Below are 25,853 nucleotides of genomic sequence, written 5' to 3' on the forward strand. Positions count from 1 at the left end.
CTGATCTGTGGAGTTTTCAGGAATTCCAAGGATAGATGCAAAAAATATTTAATACCTTGGTTGTAGGATAATTTTTGTCATTCTTTCAGCTAACAAAGATTTTCATCTCTCAAAAAAAAGTTAAAAGCATGCAGGGTTGGGGGTTTTTGGCATTAGCATCCAAAACTTGGTTAAACTGTCAGAAAACCTAAAATGAAAGTAACATGGTTATTTTCTATTTGTGTGAAATTGATAGAAATGTAGGAAGCAGTCTATTTCAACAATACAGATTAGTTACTTACTTTTTGTGAGTTGTCATTCCCTTCTTACACATTTATATAACATGCAATTTTAATCTGTGGAGTCATTTTTTTTTCAAGAATTGCAAGAAAATGCATCAAAAAATATATTTAATACCTTATATATAGGATAATTTTTGTCATTCTTTCAGCTAACAAAGATTTTCATCTCTCAAAAAAAAATTAAAAGCATGCAGGGTTGGGTTTTTGACACAAGTGTTCAAAACTTGATTAAGCTGTCAAAAACTGGTTAAACTGTCAAAAACCTAAAATGATAGAAACAACGATTATTTAGTTTAGATTTCATTGTTGTAAAATATTTCTTTTATAATCTTTTAGATTTGTTGCAAAATAAATGAAGTAGATGAACAATTCTGACAAAAAAAAATTTATTTTTTCAAATCTTTATATACAAGTCATAAAATTACTAGCACACACTTAAAAATTACACAGACAAGAAAGAGTAACAACTATGCAGGAAATATAACTCAGACTTATTAATGAGTTGAACGATTTATGGCGCACTTTATTTGATGAATTACACTTCATTTTTTTAAAATTCATCACTAAAAATTTCATGAGTATAGATGAATAGATACATATTTAAATATTCCCTAAAACACTCGTGACCAGATATAAAATACCATTCAGAAAAATATTTAAAAGGACTGGAAAACATAGATGCAGTTTATAAACAAAATGATTAGACCAATTCAAATAATTCTCAATTTAATATTTTAAGTAAGAAAATTTTTACTTAGATACTCTACTAAATTTCAAATAATGAGGTATTCAATTCACATAGCTAAATGAGGTATCTTTCTTGCAACTCCATTATCGCTGAAATTAGATATTAAATATAAATCTCAAATTTCATAAATTCATATTGCTTATACAACTTTATTTCACATTTAATGTCGATATGAGTGTGTCATAATTGAATAAAGAATTATAAAAGTTACTTATTATTTACATTAATTTCTTTTGCATTTTAAGCATAATTTTGCAGTCATGCATTTTTGCAAATTTTATTTTTAAAAAAATTTAATGTTGAAGTTGATACAACTGATAATGCAAAAGCATTTATTTATATAACAAAAAACAGCTTTGTGTGCAGATTAGTAAACAAACAGGATTAAAAATTCTAACCTGTTAATTTCAAGTAAAAATTTTACTATTTAATATTTTTATCTTACAGTTTAGATAAAAAGTTATCAAATTTTAATTCAACAAATAAATTGTAACTATTATTATAATTGAATAATATTACCTGAATTGAAGTCATCTTAAGGAACTATACCATAACACTATAGTAATAATATCATACATATTTTCATTTACCAATTTCGCTATATACTCGAAACAAAAACTATATATTCAGAATTTAGGTATGTGTGTATGGAACTTTTAAATGTTACTTGCTACTTTCATATTATTTTGCACTAAAAAAAACTTAGTTTCACTTGTTAAAATATGTAGTAAGTGAGCATATAATCTTTCTCCGATATTTATGAAATAAAAACTAAGTTCAGAATTTAATAAATTTTTATCGCTATAGCTATTATAGCTGAAGTTTTAATCACATATAGCAATTTTTTTAATGTTCACCCTATAATAAAATGGCACTATTCATTTATAAGTATATTTAACAAGTATTGATCTGATTTAATGCTTAAACTAAAATTTAAAGCTAGAGAGAATAGGTGATCCATCTCATTAGAAACTTAATCCAGTCTTTACAATTTGAAACAAACAAATCTAAAAAATTTTTATGTAGTACATTTTTGTAAACAGGAAAAAGACTTTGTGCTCACTCTGTACTGTACAATATAAATATAATTTAGGATATTCTCACAATATTCACAAAAAAATATTACATTGATAAGTATTTGAAGTTCCTGAGTTTATAACTAAAAAGTTAAGATTTAACCCAAACCTGAGATTAAGAAACCAGAACACCCTGAATACTTGTTTTCGATTCAGACATTATTACTTACATAAAAGTACTTATTAAATTTTAAAAGCTGAATGAACTGTTACTGATAGTGAATTATGCATTTAAAACATCCCGTTCAACAAAAATTGCGAATCATAATTAATGAAGACTATAAATAAATAATAAACTACACTTTTTTTTTTAAAAAAAAAATCGCATTTAACCATGCTTTGGTACTGTTTTTGGATTCAAATTTTTGTGTATTTTGCTGTCACTAGATTACAGCACAATACACGGAAATATTTTATTGCCAACAGAAAAATTTTCGTGTTTTCACAAAAATGTTTTCTTTCACAATTTGAAATATTTGATTTATTACTATATTGCTCAAATCCTTTAAATATATATAAATGTTGTTTCAAGCACAATAATGAAATAACTGAAGCAGCCAAAATTCATTGAATATAGTGTAAGGTTCAGAACAAATTTAAACCAAATAAGAGTAAATTTTTTAAAAACTCATTATTTAATTAAAAAGCACTTAAAACTACATCATTTTTTAAACTTAACTGAAAATAGTGAGCAATGTCTTATAAGTTTATTTTTCGTGTGTAGCTATCTGATTTTGCAAAATATTTAATTGCAAAGTAGCTCATAATTGATTATTTTACATCTATTAATTCAACCAAAGTTACCATAATGTTTATTTAAATACACATAACGTATTACAGTATATCCCAGTATATAAGCCAACCCTCGATTTTGTATTACGAGATAGCAAATTTCTTGTATGTCTAGTGCTTAAGTTGACGGCAGGGGGAAAAAAATGAAATATGAAAACTTATTTTATTGTAAAATTATATATGAAGTGAGTGAAGAAAATTTTTTGTTGGACTCAGCAGATGAAGTAGAATCCAGAGCACAAAGGGATATTTTTGACAGCAATACTAACGTTATTGAATTCGACACTGGTGTTGTAAAATTTTTAAAAATTTATCTTTATGGTATGTTCTGTAATTTTTTCTGAACGTAATTTACAGTATTGTCTCTAAAAAACCTTTATATGTAAAGCAAAAAAGATGAGAAAAAATACTAAGTTAATAGTATATAACGTATGAAAAGTAGTTTTTTAAAAGGGGTTGATTGATATAGATTTATAATGCATCAATATTTTACGATCAGTGAATGTCCGACTTTGTTACTGCTGTTATAAGTCGATCACCTAATTTTTCCTGAAATTTTGGGGGTTTGAAAAGACTTATACAATGGGATATACAGTGATTGTTGTACAATAATGAATTTAAATGGTTTTCATTTCAAATTAAATCCATATTTTATCTTTTATTGTATTATTTGCTGGTGGTTAGTTTTTGTAAAGGTTTTATTTTCTAAGAAAAAAAAGCTATTTTTATTTAAAAAAAATTCTCATTTTTAATTGTCAAGACGTATTATTCAGAGCTTTGGATTAGCTGGAAAACACTATTTCTTAAAAAAAGCAAAAAGAGGAAAAAGTAATTTAATTTTTAATTAAAAAGTAATAAATTAATAAAAATGGTATTGAATGATTCACTGATTAAATGTTTAAGTTCTAAAGCAAAAGGAAATAAACACAATTAATTAACAATTTGTTTAACAATACTTTTAGGAAATGACTATTAATTATTAGTTCAGTACAGGACCCGTTATCCGGAAATCAAAAAACCGGAACGAAATTCAATAAATTTTCCCGCCATTTTTTTTAAAAAAATTATTTTTTTCCTCTTAAAATTTTAGGATTTTTCTTTCTTTTTTGAAAGATGTTTACCTTACCATCATTTTGGAAATAATCATTAGTGTATTACTTAATCGTTTTTTCTTCTTTTTAAGATTATTTTCAAATATTATTTTTTTTAGTTTGGTTTAACAATAAAAAAAACGGCTTTTTGTAGCGATTCAGAAAACTGGAAAAATGAGTTATCCAGAATAGCGATGGTCCCGATCGTTCCGGATAATTGGTTCCCTACTGTAATATGACTTATATATTTATTTATTTTTTGACTATTATTAATATGACTTTTGTTTTTGCTTTAATAGTGTTTAGTTTTCCAGTAGCCAGGTGTTTTTTAATAATGTTTCATTATAGTTCAGTTTTTCAGTGAACTTATTTAGGTGAAGAAAAAAAAAATGCACTTTATTAACTCATCAAAAGCTTTTCTTCTTGCAATAACTGATAATCTAATCGAATAAGTTACCCCTCATAAATTAAATATGGTAACAAATATTAGAAATGAAAAAAATTACATGTACTTTTAAAATCTTCATAATTAATAAACATGAAAACTGAAAATTAAATATAATTATATATAAATATACTTATTAAATATAAATATATATGAAATATAATTATATATTAAATATAATTAGAATATATATTAAATATAATTATATATAAATATAATTAAATAAAAATATACTTATCAATTTCAGTAGCAGCTTATAAATGTCAATAAACCTAAATTTTACATTACAACATACATACTTAAAGATAGAGGAAAAAGAATTAAAATATTTATAATTAATTTAAGTGGCTCTTACAAATAACTTTTAAAAAAAGTATGTTTTTGACACTAAGTATTAACTTAAACTTCAAAATACATTTCAATCTAAAAAAATTAAAGACTAGAAATTGTTCACAAATAAATATTTAATACAATTCATTCTTATTTTTTGTGTTTAATGAAAAAAAATACTTGATTTAGACTCAGAATAGCAAATAGAGCTTTAGATGAATGAAATTTGTATAATAAATTGAAAATTACATAATATGAATGAAACACATCCATGTAAGAGGTACAGCTAGCAAATTAGCACCTTTATTAATAAATAAATATTAGGATATACACAGACAAAACTATTTTTAATATTTCTTATATTTAAAGAATGAATAAAAAATTTTACAGACATCAAATCTGAGAGATTCTTTTAGAAAAATTGGGGTAAGTGATTATGCTAAGCTAAAAGTAGAACACCACAGTATTTGTCTTTAAAAAAATTTCTTCCTTAGTTTTCGACATGAATGGTAAAAAGCTTTTTTTTTCTTTTAAAATATACTACCTGTTTTAAACTACTTTTCAGAAACAGCGTCATGAGCAAATATTCAAATTATTAGAAAACTTATTTATTATTTGCAGACAACTTAGATATTAGTCTGGATGTTGTACGTAGTAGAGCAGCTGACTGACTAAGACAGCTTTGGCCTGTGATAGACATTTTTTATTTCATCCAATACAGGTGTCAATGCAAAAAGCAATCTTTAATAATAATAAAAAATACTTTAACTTAAGACTGTTTGAAAAATGTTCTTGGTCAATTAAAAATATTTTACTGTAGTGTTCAACCATTCTTGAGATTGAAAATTTGAAACAATAATATATTGTGCGGATTAAATTTTTTCTTGTAGTTCATAGCTTTTAGACTGACTATTATTTAATGTCTGTTAGCAAGTCAGATGAAAATGCATGCAGAAAAAGATTGCCAAATTTGACCTCCACTTAATTTCAGAAAAAAAGTAAATTTCTTTGGAAAATCACAAAAACTAATAAAACAATTGATATTCAAGAATCACAATAAAAATACACAACCAATAATTCATAAAAACAATTTAAAATGCAGGCAAATGAACAAATATTAATAAGTTTGAACAAACACAATCTAAAAAAAAGTTTTATAATGCTTGCTTATAAGGTTTTGCTTTGAAAATTATAATAGCTTTTAAAATTCAGTGTCGTAAAATAAATGTTTAAAAAATTTGACACAATAATTATATCTTACACATAGTTTAAATGTAAAATATATACTTTATAAAGTAGTTAGTTATTCGTTTAAAATAAATGAAAATCTACAAAATTGTATAGAATATTTAGTTTTAGAGACTATCTATTAGGGCTTGGTGAATAAAATACAAAAAAATAAGTATTTAGAAAAATAATAAAAATATTTTTTCATATAAAAATTTCTCCTAAATAAAAACTTATTAATTAAAATGAAGTGAAATTAATAAACATATGAGAAACTTCTAACATCTTTCAAAATCAATCATTTAACATAATATACTCAACTCTAAAAATTAATAAATCTTTAGTTTCTTTATTTTAAAATATAATAAACAATAAAAAAATAAAATAGTAAACTGAAGCAAGTTAGATGTCTGGTAGAATTCCTATAACAAGGAATATAAAATATTTCTTCCATCACAGTTTTGCTATGATTGTTTAACATGTTGCACAATATTAATTATGATCCTGCACAATGTTTGCCACAAAACATGAACCAGAGATAAATAGGAATAGAAATAAATGCAAATTTCTTTATTATATCTATAGGTTAATTGGGCTTCGCCACAGGTGCCCACTAGGTAACGAGAAGAGAGTAGCAGTTCTGGCACTCCTGGCCAATGGGACAATACATCCCAAGTGCCCACCATTAAAAATCTTTTTAAAAAATCTACAGGTTAATATGCATTGTTGATGTTTCTCTGTTTCACTATGATCACTGAGTGCATTTTAGAGTCCCAACAATTGCACAAGAAGTTGTATAATTAAAGCTTGAAAAGTTTTATGATTAAAGGAATTTTTGAAGATTTAAAATTTCCTTTTAAATAGTTAATATTTGCCTTGCAACACACTGAAACCACTTAATAACCAATAATGAAATAAATAAATCATCATAATTTTAAACTCATATTTTTCTTTATTATTTCAATTAACTTAGCACTTTAATAGCATGTCCTAAGTTACAACAGGCTACACAAAAAAGATTTTATGGGCATTCCTGTAAAAACCAGTAGTCGAACAAGGGGTTGCAAAAATTAAAGCTACACAATTCTGAGATCAACATCTTAGTGGTGGCAAATAGGTAAATCTTAGATGTGATTGCCCTGGGGATAGAGCACTCATATTCCAGTGAAGTATCCCAGGTTTGAATCCTGGCATTGGCTGATCCATACGAATTCTGGACCACAGTGCTGACATAAAATATCCCATAGTCATGGGCAAAAGTCCCCTTGTCGTTGGACTAACTGTGGAGGGCATTTGTCGTTTCTCTCTCTATGTAATTCAAAAGCAGGTTAGTTCCATCAAAAATTACTTCATGAAAGCCTGTTTGTCTCAATGTTTAATCTAGGAGTTCCCTTGTGGTCTGGATTGCTTTCAAAATTGCATGGCTGGAGAGTTGAACATTCATAGTCATTGGACTGTTCAAGGGCTGGTCAATGTAGGTTATAAAACATAATAGGTAAACCTTACGCCATATAATAACATGGTATGCATATGTATATAGCACTACAAAAAAAGAGCCATTATGCATTAATGTAGCCACTAAAATACCTTTATTATAGCTTTATTAAAAGTATTTGTTCTTGTGACAGCACAATTTGAAGATTAGCAGCATGATAGTGTTAATATGATGGGAATGAAGCACTAACCGCCTTCACTTCACTATTTAGTACCCAACGATCTGAAACTGGATGATTTTCAAGCTGTCATTGGGAAATATTAGGTAAAGAGATATTTTAGTAATCTCACTTTATAGCAAATCTACCAGACAATGTTTTTTTTTATTTTTTTTTTTCAAAGCACCTATTCTTTAAAAAATTTGGTCTGGGAAAATGTGTAGAGGAAAGTATTTAATAGGACTGGATTCACAATTTACATGCACTTATTCTACAACGAAAACATTTTTATTTATATATACAGTTAAGGAAAAATGTATTCAAAATTTTGAACAAGTGTTTTTGCGTGTTAAAAACATGTAACACTACCTAATTTTTGTCTAAATTTTACATAAATTTAATTCATGGTGTTTTTTCAAACTGGTTTTTAACAATTTAAACAAATTCAACAGAAAACAAAAATGTGCAACAACAACAAATTTTTTAAAAAAAATGTGCAACTTTAAAACATCTGTAAATATTCATGATTTTTTAACACAAAAAGGTTTGCAACAAAAATACTGTAAAAAAAATTAATTTTAAAGGAGCACACAAAGTTGAATTTTTAGCTATTCGAGAGATGTTACAAAGATATAAATTGATATTATATTTTGGAATAGCATTTAGAATTCATTTTTGTAGCCTTTCAAATAACATGCTAATAAGAAACAAAGCAATACAAAAATTTTAAAACCTGTCAAATTAAAAAATTTTGAAACTAAGTCCAGTCACCATCATGCCGAAACTGTTTCAACAATTGTTTTCTTGATTATCTCACCTAAATTTTCACCAGGTTCATCATTTCTCTCATTTTCCATGCGTTGAGAAATGCAACACTTATGTGGCTCCCTTCCTAAAGCAATTGGGCATGTTTCTAAAGAGTTAAAAACTTTTTCTGTTTCTAAATTAACAGGCTTTATGGCAGTTACGTCTTGAACTTTGGAGCTGAGCAATCCATTAAACAACTCCATTTTGGACCCAGGTATAACAGAACTTAAATCAGTATAACACTGTTCCTCCTCTACAACAGTATCTGCTGTTTTCGAAGAAACAGAATGATAGTTTTGTGACTGTTCTTTCATTAATGAATGTTCGTGCTGTTCGTTAAAATCTCCCTGCCTCGCCATGGTTTCTCTAAAACCATTCCGTTCTAGGGGTGAGATTGAATTGTTATTAGAAAACTGAGTATTTGAGTTGCCATTACAGAAATGATTATCAGATTGCACCAAAGTAGAAAATGTACTCTCTTGTGCTGAAAAATAACACCTTAAGTTAAGATCATTATTTGGACTGCATGATTTGTTAAAATGATTTAAATATTTGGCTGAAGTGTCAGTTGTTTGTGCAGAACCTTCACTTAAAGATGGCTGAAGAACAGTCCTCTGATGCGATGAGTTTGAAGTATCCATATCAGAATCAATATCATCACTGGAGTAATCAGAATTTTCTGAGTAGGAGCTTTCTTGTGGACTGAAAGGTGAAGCGTACATATCACCAGAATTTTTCTTATCAGATTCGCTGATGGCCATAAATGCTGATACCTGCTCCTTCAAAGGACTATTAACAATGCAATTATTAGAGTCAGTGGAAGAGGTAGAAGTCATTGTTAAATATGATGATGGAGCTGGAACACATGACGTAAAAGCAGTTGAGGCTGAAGACAGAGAACCACAAGTATCACAAGATGACAAAGATGAAACAGAAAAATTGTTACTTTCAGATTTCAACATCAATTGTTGTTCTTGCTTCTTCTCTAACTCGAGCCTCATCAAAGTATGAATGAAATGAGTGCGTACCCTTAAGGGGTTGAATTCGATTCTACCTGCAACATTCCCACATCCATCACGACTGCAACCACAGGGAAAGGAGAAACGGTCAACTTGACACTTGATTCCTGCTTGGCTGCAAGTGCAATGGTCAGGATCACAATAAATCTTGCATTCACAACCACAAAACTCTCGTGATGAACGGATGTCGCGACATTCTTCTTTTTCAAATGAATCTATTTTTTGTACACCTGAAGCACGAAGAAGAGCTCTTCTTTGTCGAATAGGAACAGGCTGCAAAAAATAACAACTATCAGCTTCTAATTCTGAATCAGAGACGTCGCTAATTTCTTCACTATCATCAGAATCAGATGTAGATGATTGATACTTTGCTAGTCTACGCTGATGATTAATTAATTCTCGATGAACTCTTTTTTGCTCTTCAGCATGCTCAAGAAGTGAAAACATTTTCATTTGACTATGTTTCTGATCCATTCCTATCAAATAAAAAGCCACCATTAGGCAACATACAAATGTAATTCAATTGTATCATTAACTAAATAATAACTATTTTCTGTTAAAAAAAAAAAAGTGTCAAGTTCTCAATTTTCTATATAAATAACTAAAAGAATTTTTTTGCATTGGTTCTGGTAATAAATGTCAGAAAAATTGTCTGTTAGAAAATATTTAATACTAAAAAAAAAAAAAAACTTCTAGGTTGTCTTAGTCTAAACTACTATTTAAAAAAACTGGTGTTCTTTGGATAATTAAACCAAATCATATCCTGGTTGCATCCAAGCTTTGGAGTGTAAAACTTTTATATTCACAAATAATTTGACTCAGTTTTATTTTCTTAATGATTTATTAAAATAATATGCATTTAGGAGTTATTAATAATATTAAAAATAATAATTTTAATATTTTTTAAATAATCACATTTAATTTTTGAGTTTATAATTCATGCGTTTATTTTAAGTGTATTAGGCATTACATAAGAAAACGGTAAAAATAAAACAAATCTAGAAAATTACCTAGAGTGGATCCTCCCTGACTTGGAACACAAGTAAAACCTTGTGTTCTTGGAAAATAGTATACTGTTACATTTGCAAAGCAGACATTTTTCTTTTTCACTTTCTTGCGTGGAGGTTCTTCAGTATCAGATGTATCCTCAGCAACTTGACCAGTATTTGTACTAGGAACTTCAGAACTCAACTCAGATTTAAGACTACTGTCGCTAGTGTCATCTTTATCAGCATCACTGCTGCTGGGAAAGCTGTCCAAGCAGCAGTCATCAGAGAAAGTCTCTTTGGCTTCATCCCCAGAACAATCTTCTAACTTATGCTTTGGCATTATGGTAACAGTTTACCTGAAATTCTAAAAGATAAAAGAGATTGCTTTAACAATAAAAATCATGAACATATGATAAACCTAGAAACATTAAATAACAATTGAACCTAAAGTGTGATAATACCAAACAAAAAAAGTTTAGAAAGTTCACTTAAGAGAACACTATACTGAAAGAAAAACTTCTCATGGCAATTTCTGTTTCACCTCAATTCGTATTTTAAAATTTAAAGCTTAAAAAAGGTGTGTTACAGTAAACTAGAGTAAACAATGAAGTTTCAAATGCCGGAAAAAAAATTTCAAAATATTGAAATGCATACTAATTATGGCAGGATAACTTCCCCAATGTTTAATCCTGAGTAATAATTTGTTATTGCATTTTGATATTTTGAATTTTATTTTTTCCATCAATTGAAACTTCACAGTTGACCTGGGCTACCTTTTTCTATGCTTTAAGCTTTAAATTACTTATGTGGGTGAAAGAGAATTTTAAATTTTAAGGGTTACCTAGTAGGGTTCATTCTTTTAATAAGCATGCATTAAACTTGGATAACTTGATCATAAAGTGATTGAACTCTCATTTTGAAACAGATTTATTTTAATCTATTCTTTAAGTGGTTATTGCTGTTACAGTGAAGATTGATTTTCTGATTCAATAATATGTACTGATATGTTCGATTTTAATCACTATGATTGTCTGATTTACCCAACTATAGTATATATAACACAGTAATAGAATAAACTTCTATATAATATCACATTGTACACTTCTACATAATAATACCACTTCTACATAATACCACATGTTTTACCAAAGGTAGTAAAAGACAGGAATAAAGAGAATAAAAACCTGACATTAAAAATAAAAAAATATTTGGCTAATTATGATTTTTATTTAATAGCAGGGAATTAAAAATCATAATTTGAAAAAAAAAAGATTTAAATAATATATACATAGAAACATATTTTGCTGTTTCCCAGAATATAAGATTTTACTTCCTTATTTTTTTTTTTTTTTTTTTTTTTGTATTAATACAAAGCTCTGAATGTCTTTAAAATTACTAAATCTTTAATTAAAATAATGAAGCATAACTCTTTATATGTATTTCAGTGTTAATCCACATAAATATGTACTAATTAATAATTGAATCAGTTGTTTTAAGAAGGATTAACTCGTTTCACTGATTTTATGCCTTTTTTGCATCAAATGATTCAGTTAAAAATTTATAAATTGAATACAAAGAGTTATGATAATTATTAATACAATATCAAACAATACTTTCTAAAAAAAATTTTAAGCTTGTAGGTTTCAGTCGCACAAAAAATTACTCAATTACAAAAGGTATTTTGACAGTAGATATAAAACGCTATACAGGAAAGCCACTCACTGTCGATGATTTTCATATTTTCTACAATTACCTTTGAATCGATTGAAACAAGTTCACACATTGGATATCAGTGCATACTATATTGCAAAAATAATACAAAATCTTGTTAAAAAAAGTTTTAATCTGCTTTGTCTGTTTTGTCCAAATTCTCTAAAAAAAAACTAAATAAATCATTTTAACTATTGAACAAATGAATGAATTGGCTATGAATGAATTGGCCCTATTCAATGCATTAAAAATTTCAACAAATCTAACATTAAGATAGGTAACACTGGAAAATCTGAAAATTAAAAAAATATCAAACTAATACAAATAAACAAAATACATCATTAAAAATTAATTTTTTCATTGCTCAGAAATAGCTTTTTGTAATTGATCTTCTACATAGATAGAATAAAGAAGCAACAATTCTGAAAAAGTGCACAATTTTATTTCAAACATACATTAAATAACCTGCAAACAAAATATATGTAAAACAATATTATTTAAATAAATCAAAATTAGTTCTTAAAATCTATCTTATGTTTTTATCATAAATCATAACACATATTTAATTAATTTTTTATTAATTCTGATAAAATAAAAAAATATTTTTAATTGCAAAAAAAAAGTACTGTTAGATTTATTTTTGCTCACATTCCAAATTAACTATTTTTTAAACCATCACCGATCATTCTTTCATTGACTGATTACGATAAACATGTATTATATTCTTTTACAAAATTATCAACTTCATTTTAGAAGCTTGTAGGCTTCCTAGAAATAAAAACAGAAAATTAAAAGGCAAGAGAAGTAGTAAATGCTTCAGTTAATTAAATTTTAAACCATACATAACTTGCTTCAATTGAGTAGGTATTGTCTACATAATTTCAGAGTTTTAAATTTTTTTAAAGATAATACAAAAGAGAGTTAATGAGAAGAATAACAATAGTAAGGAAAATTTTCAATTTAAAATTACGAATTATTAAATAAAGGAATCTACATATCATAACAGCAACTTCAATTAGGAAATTTTAAAAAACCAAATATTAACATTAGATATCTAAAAAAAAATAATAATAACAGTATAAACAGTTACCTGAATTTCTCACAAATTGAAATCCTAGAATTGATTTCAACAAATAACAAAATTTTATTCATTAATGATTCAATATTCTAAATTAAAAACAAAAAAAAACTAAATGCTTAAAATAAAAACTCAACCATTGTATAATGATAAAATTTATATGTTAATGACAAATGAAAGCAAAATTTTCTGTTAAAAACCATTTAAATGTGAAGATTAATATACAAATCATAATAGCAATTTTAATCAATTTTCAAAAAATCGAAATCAGATATAAGATACTTAAAAATAGGGGGGGGGAGAACAATGTAAATATACAGAAACTTTTTAAACCTTTGACAACAAATATTAGGAAGGAAAAAAAATATTTATTTTATTTACTAAAATACTGATCAGACAAATATCATATTAAATAGCCAGAAATAAAATTTTAATATCATTAACGAAAAAAAAAAGTATAAACAGGTTAACTTTCAGTCTGTCAAATTAAAATCATGCCAATTGATTCAATTAAAAACACAATTTTGCTCATTAAGGTCAACATATTTCTTATAATAAGAATATATTTAAAAAAAATAGTTAAATGCTTACAATAAAATCTAAACTACTGCGCTGATATGGATATCTATACACCATAAAAGCTACCTAAATTAGCAATTTCAAAAAAAAAACCAACTTGAAATTTAATTTGATAATTTATTTAAGGATATTAAATATAATACGTCAAATTAGGTATCTAAAAATAGCAATGCAAAATACAGAAACTTTTAAGACCTGTGGCAACAACTAATATGAATAAAACAATTTTTATGTCTATAATTCAAAAAAAAATATTAATTATCATATTATGCCATATAAAATAATCCTTAAATAAAATTAAAATATCATTGAATACAAATGAAAAATTTATAAAAGAGCTACCTTTAATTACCACAAATTGAAATCACATAATTGATTCTGTCAAAAACAATAATTTTACTCATTAATGATTCAATATTCTCTAAATAAGTAGATATATATATATTAAAAAATATATATAATGCTTACAGTAAAAACTCAGCCATTGTGAAATGAAAAAATTGGAAAAGATAATAGAAAATATGAGCACTAATCCAGAGAAAACAAGCAAAAATCCGGGACAAGAGCAGAATGTTAAAAGGGGAATTCAGTTAGCAACAACTATTGATCAGGCATCTCTCTGCTACTATGCCCTGCCTCAGTACCTGCTAAATCAATGGATTCTACCATCTGCAGAAGGGTAGGATGGTAATAGGGGCATGAGGAGATCACTGCAGTCTAATGTATCCTCTCCTCTTTAATAGAAGGAAGAGAAGAATTTTCAAATCACTAAGCTATTAGAATATATTAGAATTAGATATCAAAAATTTAATAGATAATTAAGAATTTTAAATTTATTTTAAAATTTAAAGTTTTATTAAAATGATCTGTTTCATATAAATTATGGTTTTTAAAAATTATGAATTATATTTAAAAAAATATTTAAATATTTAATTTTTTTATAATAAATTTGAAATAGTTCTAAAGGGTAAAATTTTATAATTAAAATCTAATTTTAATAAATTTACTTGTAAATTTGATGAAATATTTTATTTACTCAACATAAATTGTGAATAAAACAAAATTACAACTTTAAAAAAATCAAAGGGGAATTAATTTATTAAATGCAGAAAATGGTAAAAAAAAAAAAAAGGAAACAAAGATATATTAATGGCAAACAACAAAGATACAATTAAAATATGAATATGCACATTTCTTTTGATTTACTGGTAATCCTATTGATTCTATTCTTCTGTCATTCTATAACAAATATTATATAAAAATACAATGTATTTTGAGAACAAACTATCAAAAGTCTTATGTTAAAAGGTTTTTTCTTTCTTAAAAAAGGTGGACTTGTTATAAACAGATGAGAAAACTAAATATATTTTTTATACTTTCCTTCAAATCTTATTTACATCTTAATTCATTTCCTATCTTGTTTATGTCTTCCATATCATATATCTTATTTATATCATAATTTTATACCTCACTATAATTAGCAAAATATGATAAAGAAGGTACAGTAGAGATTTAATTTAAAATCATGATGACAATTTTATGTGTTAATATTCAAAATATATATATATATATATACACAGATGTTTTATTTATTTCCAATGGCCACCTGTTTTGTCAATTCAGACATTTACAGAGCAGATTTCTTGGCCATTCTTTCAGGGGCAAAAATATTAAGCAATATTAGGCAAAAATAAATGCGAAAATTTTTTTTATAAAATTTATAAAAAAAAAAGAAACAAATTTCCACTCACTGGCCATTTGCGATCAATTATTGAAAGCTGGCAAATTAACTTAATTAACTTTAATTTGGCTATATACACTTAGATTATCATGCCTGAGTAAAATGGCATGTGGAATTTGTTTCAATATCAAGCGACAGCACTTTTCTTCTACTTAGAACAAAAAATGCTGGGATACCTCTTTTCATCTTTGAAACCTGAAAATATTGAAACTTAAGACAACCTTATTTTGACTTAATATTATTGCTGTAAACATGTTTTGATTCTTAAGTTTCTATATTCTTTTATGGTTTTGATCATCAAAAAATGTTCTTCATACCACATCTGCATTCAAAAAATTGTTATTATTTTTCATGATTGTTAAATTGTGGTTAATAAAAGTTTTAGTCTGGCTAGTATTTTCCAAAGTGAAATTTAATGTCCTGTCTTATATAATATGAAAAAATTAACAAAAATGAATAAGGAAACATTTAAGTAATACTTGATTAATGCTACACTTAGGGGCTTTTTTGGCAAAACTGAAAAAAATAGGATGGATATTTCTTATTAGACTTCAGAGTAGTTGAAGACAACACCCTGTTTATAAAGAAATGCATGGATGAACTAAAATTTTTCAAATTTATATCTCTACAAAAATAAAAATTTTTACCTTACAATGTAAAATTTTTAATTGAAATTTAAAAAAAATTTAAATATAACTATTGCATATCCCAGTGTATAAGTCAACTTCTCAAATCCTCAAACTTTTAAAAAAATCAGAAGGTCAATCTATACCTACACAGGTAATAAATTTGGACATTCATTGATCAAGAAATTTCAATGTATTATAAACAATGAGATAGATATGATATGAGAATGAGATAGACTCTGTATCAATTTAACTCTTTCAAAAACTATTGGTAATATGTTATGCACAATTAATTTTGCATTTTCTCTCATCACATTTTCTTTGCATATAATGATATTTTTAGAAACAAGTCGTTGAGAAAAAAAAAATAAGAATAATTAAGTTTAAGATAATTTATTCAAGCGTATTTCAAACAATATATCACAACGAAAACTAAATTGTATCAAAAGATTCCCAAACATCATCTGCGTCAGACTAAATAGAGTCTTAAATAAAATTTCACATGGTTAACAGTGTCTTAATTTTGCATTTTCTCTCATCACATTTTCTTTGCATATAATGATATTTTTTAGAAACAAGTCGTTGAGAAAAAAAAAATAAGAATAATTAAGTTTAAGATAATTTATTCAAGCGTATTTCAAACAATATATCACAACGAAAACTAAATTGTATCAAAAGATTCCCAAACATCATCTGCGTCAGACTAAATAGAGTCTTAAATAAAATTTCACATGGTTAACAGTGTCGTCAACATATGGAATCAACTACATCATTTGCTGCACCGCACACAAAAAATAATCTTCACCTCCATCAAAAGAATTAGAAATTTTAGACTTCCCAAATGGTTTTAAAATAACCTTTGAATGACATTTTGCGTCTAGCATCATTTGACACAAGATATTCAGAGCAGAAGTACAGATATTGCACAAGTTTTTTTTTCTTTTCATCAACCAGAGGAGAAAATTTAACATAATTAGAGAGAACAATGTAATTATTTGTAACTTGATAAAATTTTACAGACTTCTTTTTTTTTTTAATTTTAGAAATTTTTGTATATATGTACTGGGGGGGGGAGCCTTACACCAAGTAGGAGTTATGTATAAACTAAATTTGGTAGGCTTGTTTTTACAATTATACATAATATTACATAGCAAATTTTAAAACTAACTTTAATAACTTAACAGTTATAAAGTTTTTCAATACATGCATAATGTACGTGCATTCATACACTGTAAATACATATATTTAAATGTACGCATGTATTTATGTACATGTATACGTCGTATGTATAACCATTCTTTGTACAGTTTTCACTACAGCGCAAGAATCCGAGAATCTCGCATATTTTTTTCTTTTCTCGCATTAAAAAATTATTACCTCGAGAAATTTGCGCATGCTATAAATCAATTTCAAAATTCGCGAATTTCTCGCATTTTGGAAAAAGCTTCGAATTACGCCATTTAGAATAAAATCCGTTTCACTTTTCTTCCTAGATCTTATTCCTATTCCTAGATTTTCAACATTTGCCCTGTTATCTAACTTCCTTATTTACCAGTATTGTTCAGAACCTTTTTGAAGAACAGAACACAACCACGGAGCCCCTTTCAGAACACATTTCTTTGTAACCACTTGTTTACCGTAAGTAAGGTTTCTTCATCTAGGACGTTCAAATTTTCTTTTTGCCCCTTTCAGAACACATCTCTTTGTAACCACGTGTTTACCGTAGATAAGGTTTCTTCATGTAAAACGTTCAAATTTTTTATGTGCTAATGTAAGATGGACAAATACCTTGTAAAGGCAAAATATTCTATGATGATGCTCCAAAAATATTCAATGCTTTAAAAAATAGAAGATGTTAAAAATGTATTATAATTAAAGAAATTATTTTTTTTTTCAAGAGTTTTTGTGTTTTTTTAGTTTTTAGAAATCTCACTTAACTTTTTGAAATATCACCCTGTTTTTGAGAAAGGGTGAGAAATTTTCACCCATTTTTTAATATGAAAACCCTGTTTGTACATCCATACAAAACATCTTACGTGCATATGTTTTAACAAAGTATATATATATGCAGATGCATGTGTACATATGTTGCGTGTACAAACCATGTGTCTATGTACATGCATGCATTTTATTTAAGCTACTATGTTTGTACATATAGAGTACCTATAAAAAACATTCTTACATACTGTACATAAATATGTACAATGTATATACATATGTACAGTGCATATACATACATATATTGTACATAGTGCTATTGTACATTTATACAATGTATGCACCTACGTACTTCGCAAACGTATATAAATTATTTTCACATACATTTGTACATATATTGTTTGTGTATACGAACATACAAAACATTGCATTGGCATATTAACTAACATACATGAGTACATACATTCATTATTATCATACTACGCATACATATTGTTGTATGTATATTACCACACAATTATGTATAATGTACATACAAACAACATTTGTGCATACACTGTATATGTATATATCAGAATCGCATATTGTATGTACACACATGCGTACATACTATGTACATAAAAATATGTATCCCAATACATAATATATTTACATATAGTATGTGATTGTAATTACTTGTAAAGGTATAGTTTGATTACAAGTTATCACAATTACTAGTAATTATTGTTGTTGGAATTACTTGGAATCGCAATTACAGTTGTAATCAAAATATTGATGAATTGCAATCAAGTTTACAAATAATTGATTCGTGAAATCAAATATTGTAATCATGATTACAGCTATAATCAAATTATAAAAAGTTGTAATCACGATTACAAGTAATTGATTACTGTAATTGATTGTTGTAATCAAAATTACAGCTGTAATCAAAATTATGTTATCTTGTAATCATGATTACAAGTCATTGATTACTGTAATTGATTACATTTTTGCCCAACTCTGTCCCACACACCTTGACTGCAAATTTGTACATCAACCTGCTGATTCAAACTATTTTGTTGCCATTCATGAGCAGCATTCAAGGGAGTATTTTTCAACAGGACAACGCTCACCCTCATACTGCTGTTGTAACCCAACATGCTCTACAGAATGTCACCATGTTGCCTTGGCCTGCTAGATCACCAGATCTTTCACCAATCGAACAAGTATTGGACATCACTGGAAAACAACTTCAGCGTCATCTACAACCAGCATTAACTATCCCCATATTGACTGATTAAGTACGATGGGCGTGGGACTCTATCCCACAAAATGACATACAGCCAGGGTTGGCAGGTTTTTGACATGTGACAGTTTTTGACAGTTTAAACCATAGTTTAAACCGTCACATCAAAAACCTCACTGCCAAAAATGTCGAAAATGTCAAAAACCTATATTTATATGTGAAATTTAATTAATACATAAAATTTATATATTTTTTATAAAGGATAGTGTTTCTAAATGTTCTAGAAAAAATAAATTTAAAATTTTGAAGAAACACTTATATTTTGAATAGTAACCAAAATCTTGTACTTTTGAAAACTTACATCTTTTGTAATATTATGTATTAATTTTCGTGTGTTATTGAAAATCTGCAGTGATATTATTAAGAAATTTATTTATAACCAAATTTAGTGTATAGTATAGATTATACTAAAAATTAGACATTTTTAAAGATAAACATAAGCAGTTTTGTACATTAGACATCTTCTTTTAAAGAAAAATCTTTTAATATTCTTTTAAATCTTCTTAATAATCTTTTTAACATAAGACAATACAAATTTAAGTGCTTTCTGTTAAATACACGGAGTAGTTAGTGTCGATTTACAGTATATTCAGCCTATTCATTTACTATGCTGAAAATTTAGTTTATCCAAATACTTGTGAATTTCATTTTACTGAATACGATATAGTTTTCTTGAATATCTAAACATTCAGCTGTTGAATAATTACTTCTTGCTTTCAAGATATGCATTATTTGTATTCTTAATACAAGTGGAGAAAAAAAAATTAAAAGATAAAAATTGTTTTAAAATGATAAGTGTAATAATTATAAATTAATATAATAAACAATATGAATTATATTTATCATTATTCATAAATATAACTACTTTTAAATTCAAATTAACATACTGGATAATAAAGATATTTGGTAAAACATTAAAAAAAAAAATTTATACACTTGTATCAAGTTTGTATTTATACAACATAACTTGTAAGTTCCTTATAAATATTAGTTACATGTTCCTTATATGTCAAAAATGCATAGTAATAAACTTTTAATTTTCTTAAGTATCAAAAAAAAAATATATTTTTTTTTTTTAAATATAAATATTTAAACAATTTTTGTGCAATATTTTTCTGCACATGCATTTGAATATAAATTTCTGAGATTTTAAATCTGTTATTTTACCTTAATTTTAATTAAAAAATATTTTAAAACCTGCTGATTACCTATACTATAATTAAATTTCAAGGCAACTGTTGGTAGTTTTGAAGTTTATATATTTTCTTGGCAAACTTCAGTTTTTGACATTTTTGATGGTTTAAACCAGTATTATACCCTTGTCATGTCAAAAACCACTTTTTGACGTCAAAAACCCAACCCTGCATACAGCATCTGTATGTTACAATGCATGCCTGTTTGCATGCTTGAATTCAAAATTCTGCTGGTTACACCAGTTATTAAGTACCAGTATTTCACATTTCCAATGGTTTTTCTCTAACTGCAATAACCTGTGATCTCGAAACTTTAATCAATTAAATGCGTTACTCAGACAAACGCATTGCCAAAATTTCATTACTCTACAATAATTTTTTCTTGGGGTTGGGATTGTTTTTCCATCAGTGTGTGTATGCATGTCAGTGTTTTCATTACAGCGCGAGAACGCGAGAATCTCGCATATTTTTTTCTTTTCTCGCATTAAAAAATTATTACCGCGAGAAATTCGCGCATTCTATAAATCAATTTCAAAATTCGCGAATTTCTAGCATTTTGGAAAAAGCTTCGAATTACGCCATTTAGAAAAAAATCCGTTTCACTTTTCTTCCTAGATCTTTCATTATTTTCATCATCTGCCCCATTATCTAGCTTCCCTATTTACCAGTATTGTTTAGAACCTTTTCGAACAACAGAACACAACCACGGAACCCCTTTCAGAGCACATTTCTCTACAGTCACATGTTCACCGTAGGTAAGGTTTCTTCATGTAAGACGTTCAAATTTTTTATGCACTTATGTAAGATGGACAAATACCTTGTAAAGGCTAAATCTTCTACGATGATGCAGCAAGAATATTCAATGCTTTAAAAAATAGAAGACGTTAAAAATTTATTATAATCAAAGAAATAATTTTTTTTAAAGAGTTTTAGTGTTTTTTTTTAGTTTTTAGAAATCTCACTTAACTTTTTGAAATCTCACCCTGCTTTTGAGAAAGGGTGAGAAAATCTCACCCATTTTTTTTCTATGATGAAAACACTGCATGTATATATATATAATAAATTTGCCATCTCCGAATCAAAAATAGAGATTCCACTTATAAACTGGGATACACGGCATGTATTTCTAAAAACCTGTGAGGAGATTTATAATAAATTAAAACAATAATCAAAATGTTTATGAATAATTAGTATTTTAACATTTAAAAAAAAATACTGAATGTATTGAAAATGCCATGCAGTCTTATAACAGATTTAATTTATCCAGATAGAAAAGTAACAAGTGAAAATATTTCTGTATTAATTAATAAATAAAAACAATCCTCAGGGTGATATAATTATAATAAACTATAACATTCATACTCATAAACTATTTACATTTATATTCGGCTGCTAAAATTACTAATGTATAAATTGTTAAAGAGTAACAAATGTTTTACAATCAAAACATTTTCTAAAAGTATAATTCAAGTTTGTATTAAGTTAATTTTATTTATTTATCTTTAAATGGATTTTTGCCATCAAAAACTGGTTTTTGACATGACAGTGGTAAAAACCAATCTATGGCATAGAGCGGACAATAAAATATTTTCACATAATTGCCTTTATAAATGAATGTTGTAAATGATTGCTATTGATTTTGCAACTATATACATGTATTCTTATAGAAGGATATACATTCATATACAAATATTGTAATATACTTATTGAAAATAGTGATACTTACTTTTATCATTATAGCTTTATTTGCAAAGGATTCAAAATTTTGCACTTCTTAATTGTTAGAAATAAACAAACAAACAAAAAGCTTGGAACTATTAATAAATTCAAGAACTAAAAAGAAGAATTTAAAATTTGGCATTTCTTAAATATTAGAAATAAGCTAAACAAAACTTTCAAAACTTGTAACTACTAACAAACTCTAAGTCAAGAATGACTTGACATTCTTCAGTAACGTAATATGCCAAACAAAATGATGCTTGGAAATGTTGAAAATTTTGTTTAGTATCCTAATATTTTACTTCAAATAGTAGCTATGTTTTGATATAATCATGTTGGGAAAATGCGAAAATCTGTTCTTAAATATCTTTTAACAACTTTTTTTCTAATTTTATTGCCCAAAAATGAATCAATTTTAAATTATAAGCAGTTAAACTCAAATAAAAATAGTTTTACGAACACTATGGGTTTTTGACAGAGGGTTTTTTGACATGACCATAAAAACCATGGTATAAACCGGTAAAAACCGTCATGTGTCAAAAACTTGCCAACCCTAAAATATTGAGGCGGATTTTTTAATATTTCTAATTATTGAGGAAAACACATACCCACAATAATCCTCCCTCTCCCTGTCAACGACGCCCACGATAAAAACAATTTTTGTGTAATATACTCAAAAATTGCTTTCTTTCATAACTAAAAAATTTTCCTATATTATTAGTTATTATGATCATGCCTTTTTTATTAAAATTGTTGAGTAGATTACTTCATTTACTAGAACATATATTAGACTAACTAAAATTGTCAAATATGTTTACTGTTTTTGCATGCCATGGAATGCAAATCACAATAGAAAACAAACATATGTGCAACACACTTTTAAATGAAATTGTAAATCTTAGATGAGCTTAATAAATCCTTGAGTTTTAGACTGCTTTTTAAAGATGATCTTAGACTTAGAACTTAAAGTAAAAAATAAATAAAATACAACATGTTAGACATAAAATAAGTTTCTATACTAATAAACTGGTAAACTAAATAAAATAACTGTATACACTAAACAAACATAGTAATTTTACTAATTAGTGTATGTGTACAATGTCACTAATAAGTTGAAATAATAATCAAAACCTATATAATGTTTATTATTTTATTATTATAAAGCAATTGTATCAAAATTATAAGTTAAATGTAATATCAGCATTAATTCTATTTTTATTGAAAGTGACCAAACATTTTTACAGACAGAAAAAATTAATAAAATAAGTCATTTATATTTTGGCATCAGGCTTTTATATGAAAAAGAAACAATAACCAGTGTTTTCACTACAGCGCGAAAACGCTCGCATATTTTTTTATATTCTCGTATTAAAAAATGATTACCGCGAGAAATTCGCAAATTTCTCGCATTTTGAAAAAAATTTCTCATTTGTGCCAGTTAGAATAAAATCAGTTTCACTTTTCTTCCTGGATCTTTTATTATTTTCAACATCTGTCCCATTATCTAGCTTCACTATTTACCAGTATTGTTCAGAACCTTTAAGAACAACAGAACACCATCCTTCGGAACCTCTTTCAGAACGCATTTCTCTGCAACCACATGTTTACGGTAGGTAAGGTTTCTACATGTAAGATGTTCAAATTTTTTGCTCATTAAAGAAAGATGGACAAATACCTTGTAAAGCCAATATCTTCAACTCCGAAACGGACAAATGAAAATGAAACAAATGTGGGTAGAAACGATCAAAACGAAACAAATACGCATTTGAGCAACCTAATGAGAATAGCTGATAAAAAAGTAGATGTAGAACATTTTCCATATGATGATGTAGCAAAAATATTCAATGCTTTAAAAATTAGAAGATGTTAAAAATGCATTACAATTAAAGAAATGATTTTTTTTTTCAAGTCTCTTGGTGTTTTTTTTTTTAATTTTTGAAATCTCGCCCTGATTTTGAAAAAGGGTGAGAAATTCTGACCCATTTTTTTTCTGAGATGAAAACACTGCAACAACATTCATGTCCTGGGGGATGTTTAAATAAAGATATCTTTATCACTAATTATTAAATCTTTCTCAGATGTTAACAAAATAATAATTACAAAAAGCAGTTTTTTTGCTTTAATCAAAGGTTTGATTATCTTTTTTATTGATATATATATATATTGCTATTAAAACTAATACTTCAAAATTTTAATTGATGATTGCACATGAAATTTATGAAACTGTTTTTAAGTACTGTTTTAAATATACAGTTACATAGTTATACTAAAATACTACATTTAAGAAACCAGTTTTTAATTCAAATATACTGATGAATTGTGTCTCAAGAGCTTAATATTTCATAAATCTCAAGAGTATGTAAATGATTATTAGACTAATGTTTATTAGACTAATATTTATTAGACTAATCTAATGTTTTGGTTTGTGCATATAAGCAAAAACAAGATTTCACCTAGCCCAAGTCCTGACAGCTTGATTTATTCAAATTTTTTTAACTTTGCATCACCCGGGCACTTTTTTCGTAATCTTAAAAAAAAAAAAATTTAAAACAAATTAACGAAGAGATACAATTTGATCCAATTTTCAATAAAACACCTAACCTTACAAAAAAAAACACTTAACTCTTTGAATAAAAATTCTTTGAGGTAATTAAATTATTATTTGGAAAGAATTATTTCATTTAATTCACACTTTTCAATATTAATGCATAAAAATAGAAAGACAATCACTGGAAGAATACGAATTCATAAATAGTCAGCAAATAAATACAATTAAAAATTCACAACGTAGAAAAATCAAACAAAAAACCTGTTTGTCTGGAAAATCAATCCATTTTTTAACCGGCAGAATTAATACAATATTAGTGCAACTATTTTATCTCCAGGAAGAGATTTTAAATCAAGCAAAAGATTTAACGAATACCTTTTTTAAAAAGAAGAATCGCACGATTGTCAATCAATCCTCCTCAGACACGGAATATATTAATTCAACACCACAAGACAAATGACAAATTTGGAAAATAGGGGAGAAAGACGTAAAAGACGATGCTACAGCGCACGATGCCAGATTCAGCATTACGGAAAGGAAATACCTCCGCCCAAAAAAAAAAAATAATTATAGTTAACTAAATAAAACAAATAAACTTAACTCCAAGTTAATTTTATAAATAATGAAATTTTTATGTCTCAATTTTGTATGTTAACTCTACGCTATGTTGAAGAGTCAATTTTCGAATGTGTTTAATTACAATTAATTGGTTGTAAATAGTTGCGTTAGATGGCAGCACTACCTTCAACGTCAAATGTTATTTTATTTTTCGTAAAGCCTTGATGGTGTGAATAGAGTGCCTGTATTGAAATATGAACTCTAGGCGTGATTAAATAGAAATATATGATTTTTTTTTTCTAAATATTTGTATCTGTATATCTACATTTATGTCACTTACACACAGAGGTTATGTCAAGGTAAAAGCAGAAGTGGAAAAAAAAATTTAACGTTTTTTAACACAAAAATGTTAAAATAACTT

The 25,853-nt window shown here is 26.7% G+C and overlaps 1 protein-coding gene across 3 annotated transcripts; it reads right to left on the bottom strand.

Moving 5' to 3' along the window:
- Nucleotides 1–650: 650 nt before the first annotated feature.
- On the bottom strand, nt 651–25,538 carry Axud1 (AXIN1 up-regulated 1). 3 transcript variants are annotated; one of them, XM_016060835.4, is made up of 3 exons: nt 25,250–25,538; nt 10,479–10,821; nt 651–9,944 (listed from the first exon to the last, which is right to left on the bottom strand). In XM_016060835.4, exons 2-3 carry the CDS (start codon nt 10,795–10,797, stop codon nt 8,416–8,418), a joined length of 1,848 nt encoding a protein of 615 aa, XP_015916321.2. In that variant the 5' UTR covers nt 10,798–10,821; nt 25,250–25,538; the 3' UTR covers nt 651–8,415. The 3 variants fall into 3 exon arrangements, with proteins under 3 accessions (XP_015916321.2, XP_042896542.2, XP_015916322.2); XM_043040608.3 differs by having other exon boundaries at nt 25,136–25,400; XM_016060836.4 differs by lacking the exon at nt 25,250–25,538 and adding an exon at nt 14,293–14,534.
- Nucleotides 25,539–25,853: the final 315 nt, after the last annotated feature.

This window comes from Parasteatoda tepidariorum, chromosome 6, assembly GCF_982258835.1.
Source record: "Parasteatoda tepidariorum strain Cologne lab strain chromosome 6, Ptep-v5.0, whole genome shotgun sequence".
NCBI classification, from domain to species: domain Eukaryota; kingdom Metazoa; phylum Arthropoda; class Arachnida; order Araneae; family Theridiidae; genus Parasteatoda; species Parasteatoda tepidariorum.

Bases quoted from the DNA above. Each gene is read 5' to 3' on its own strand.
- Axud1 (XM_016060835.4), bottom strand. From the start codon at position 10,797: ATGCCAAAGCATAAGTTAGAAGATTGTTCTGGGGATGAAGCCAAAGAG. The intron at 9,945-10,478 runs GTAATTTTCTAG...TTTATTTGATAG, and splicing joins TCAGGGAGGATCCACTCTAG to GAATGGATCAGAAACATAGT.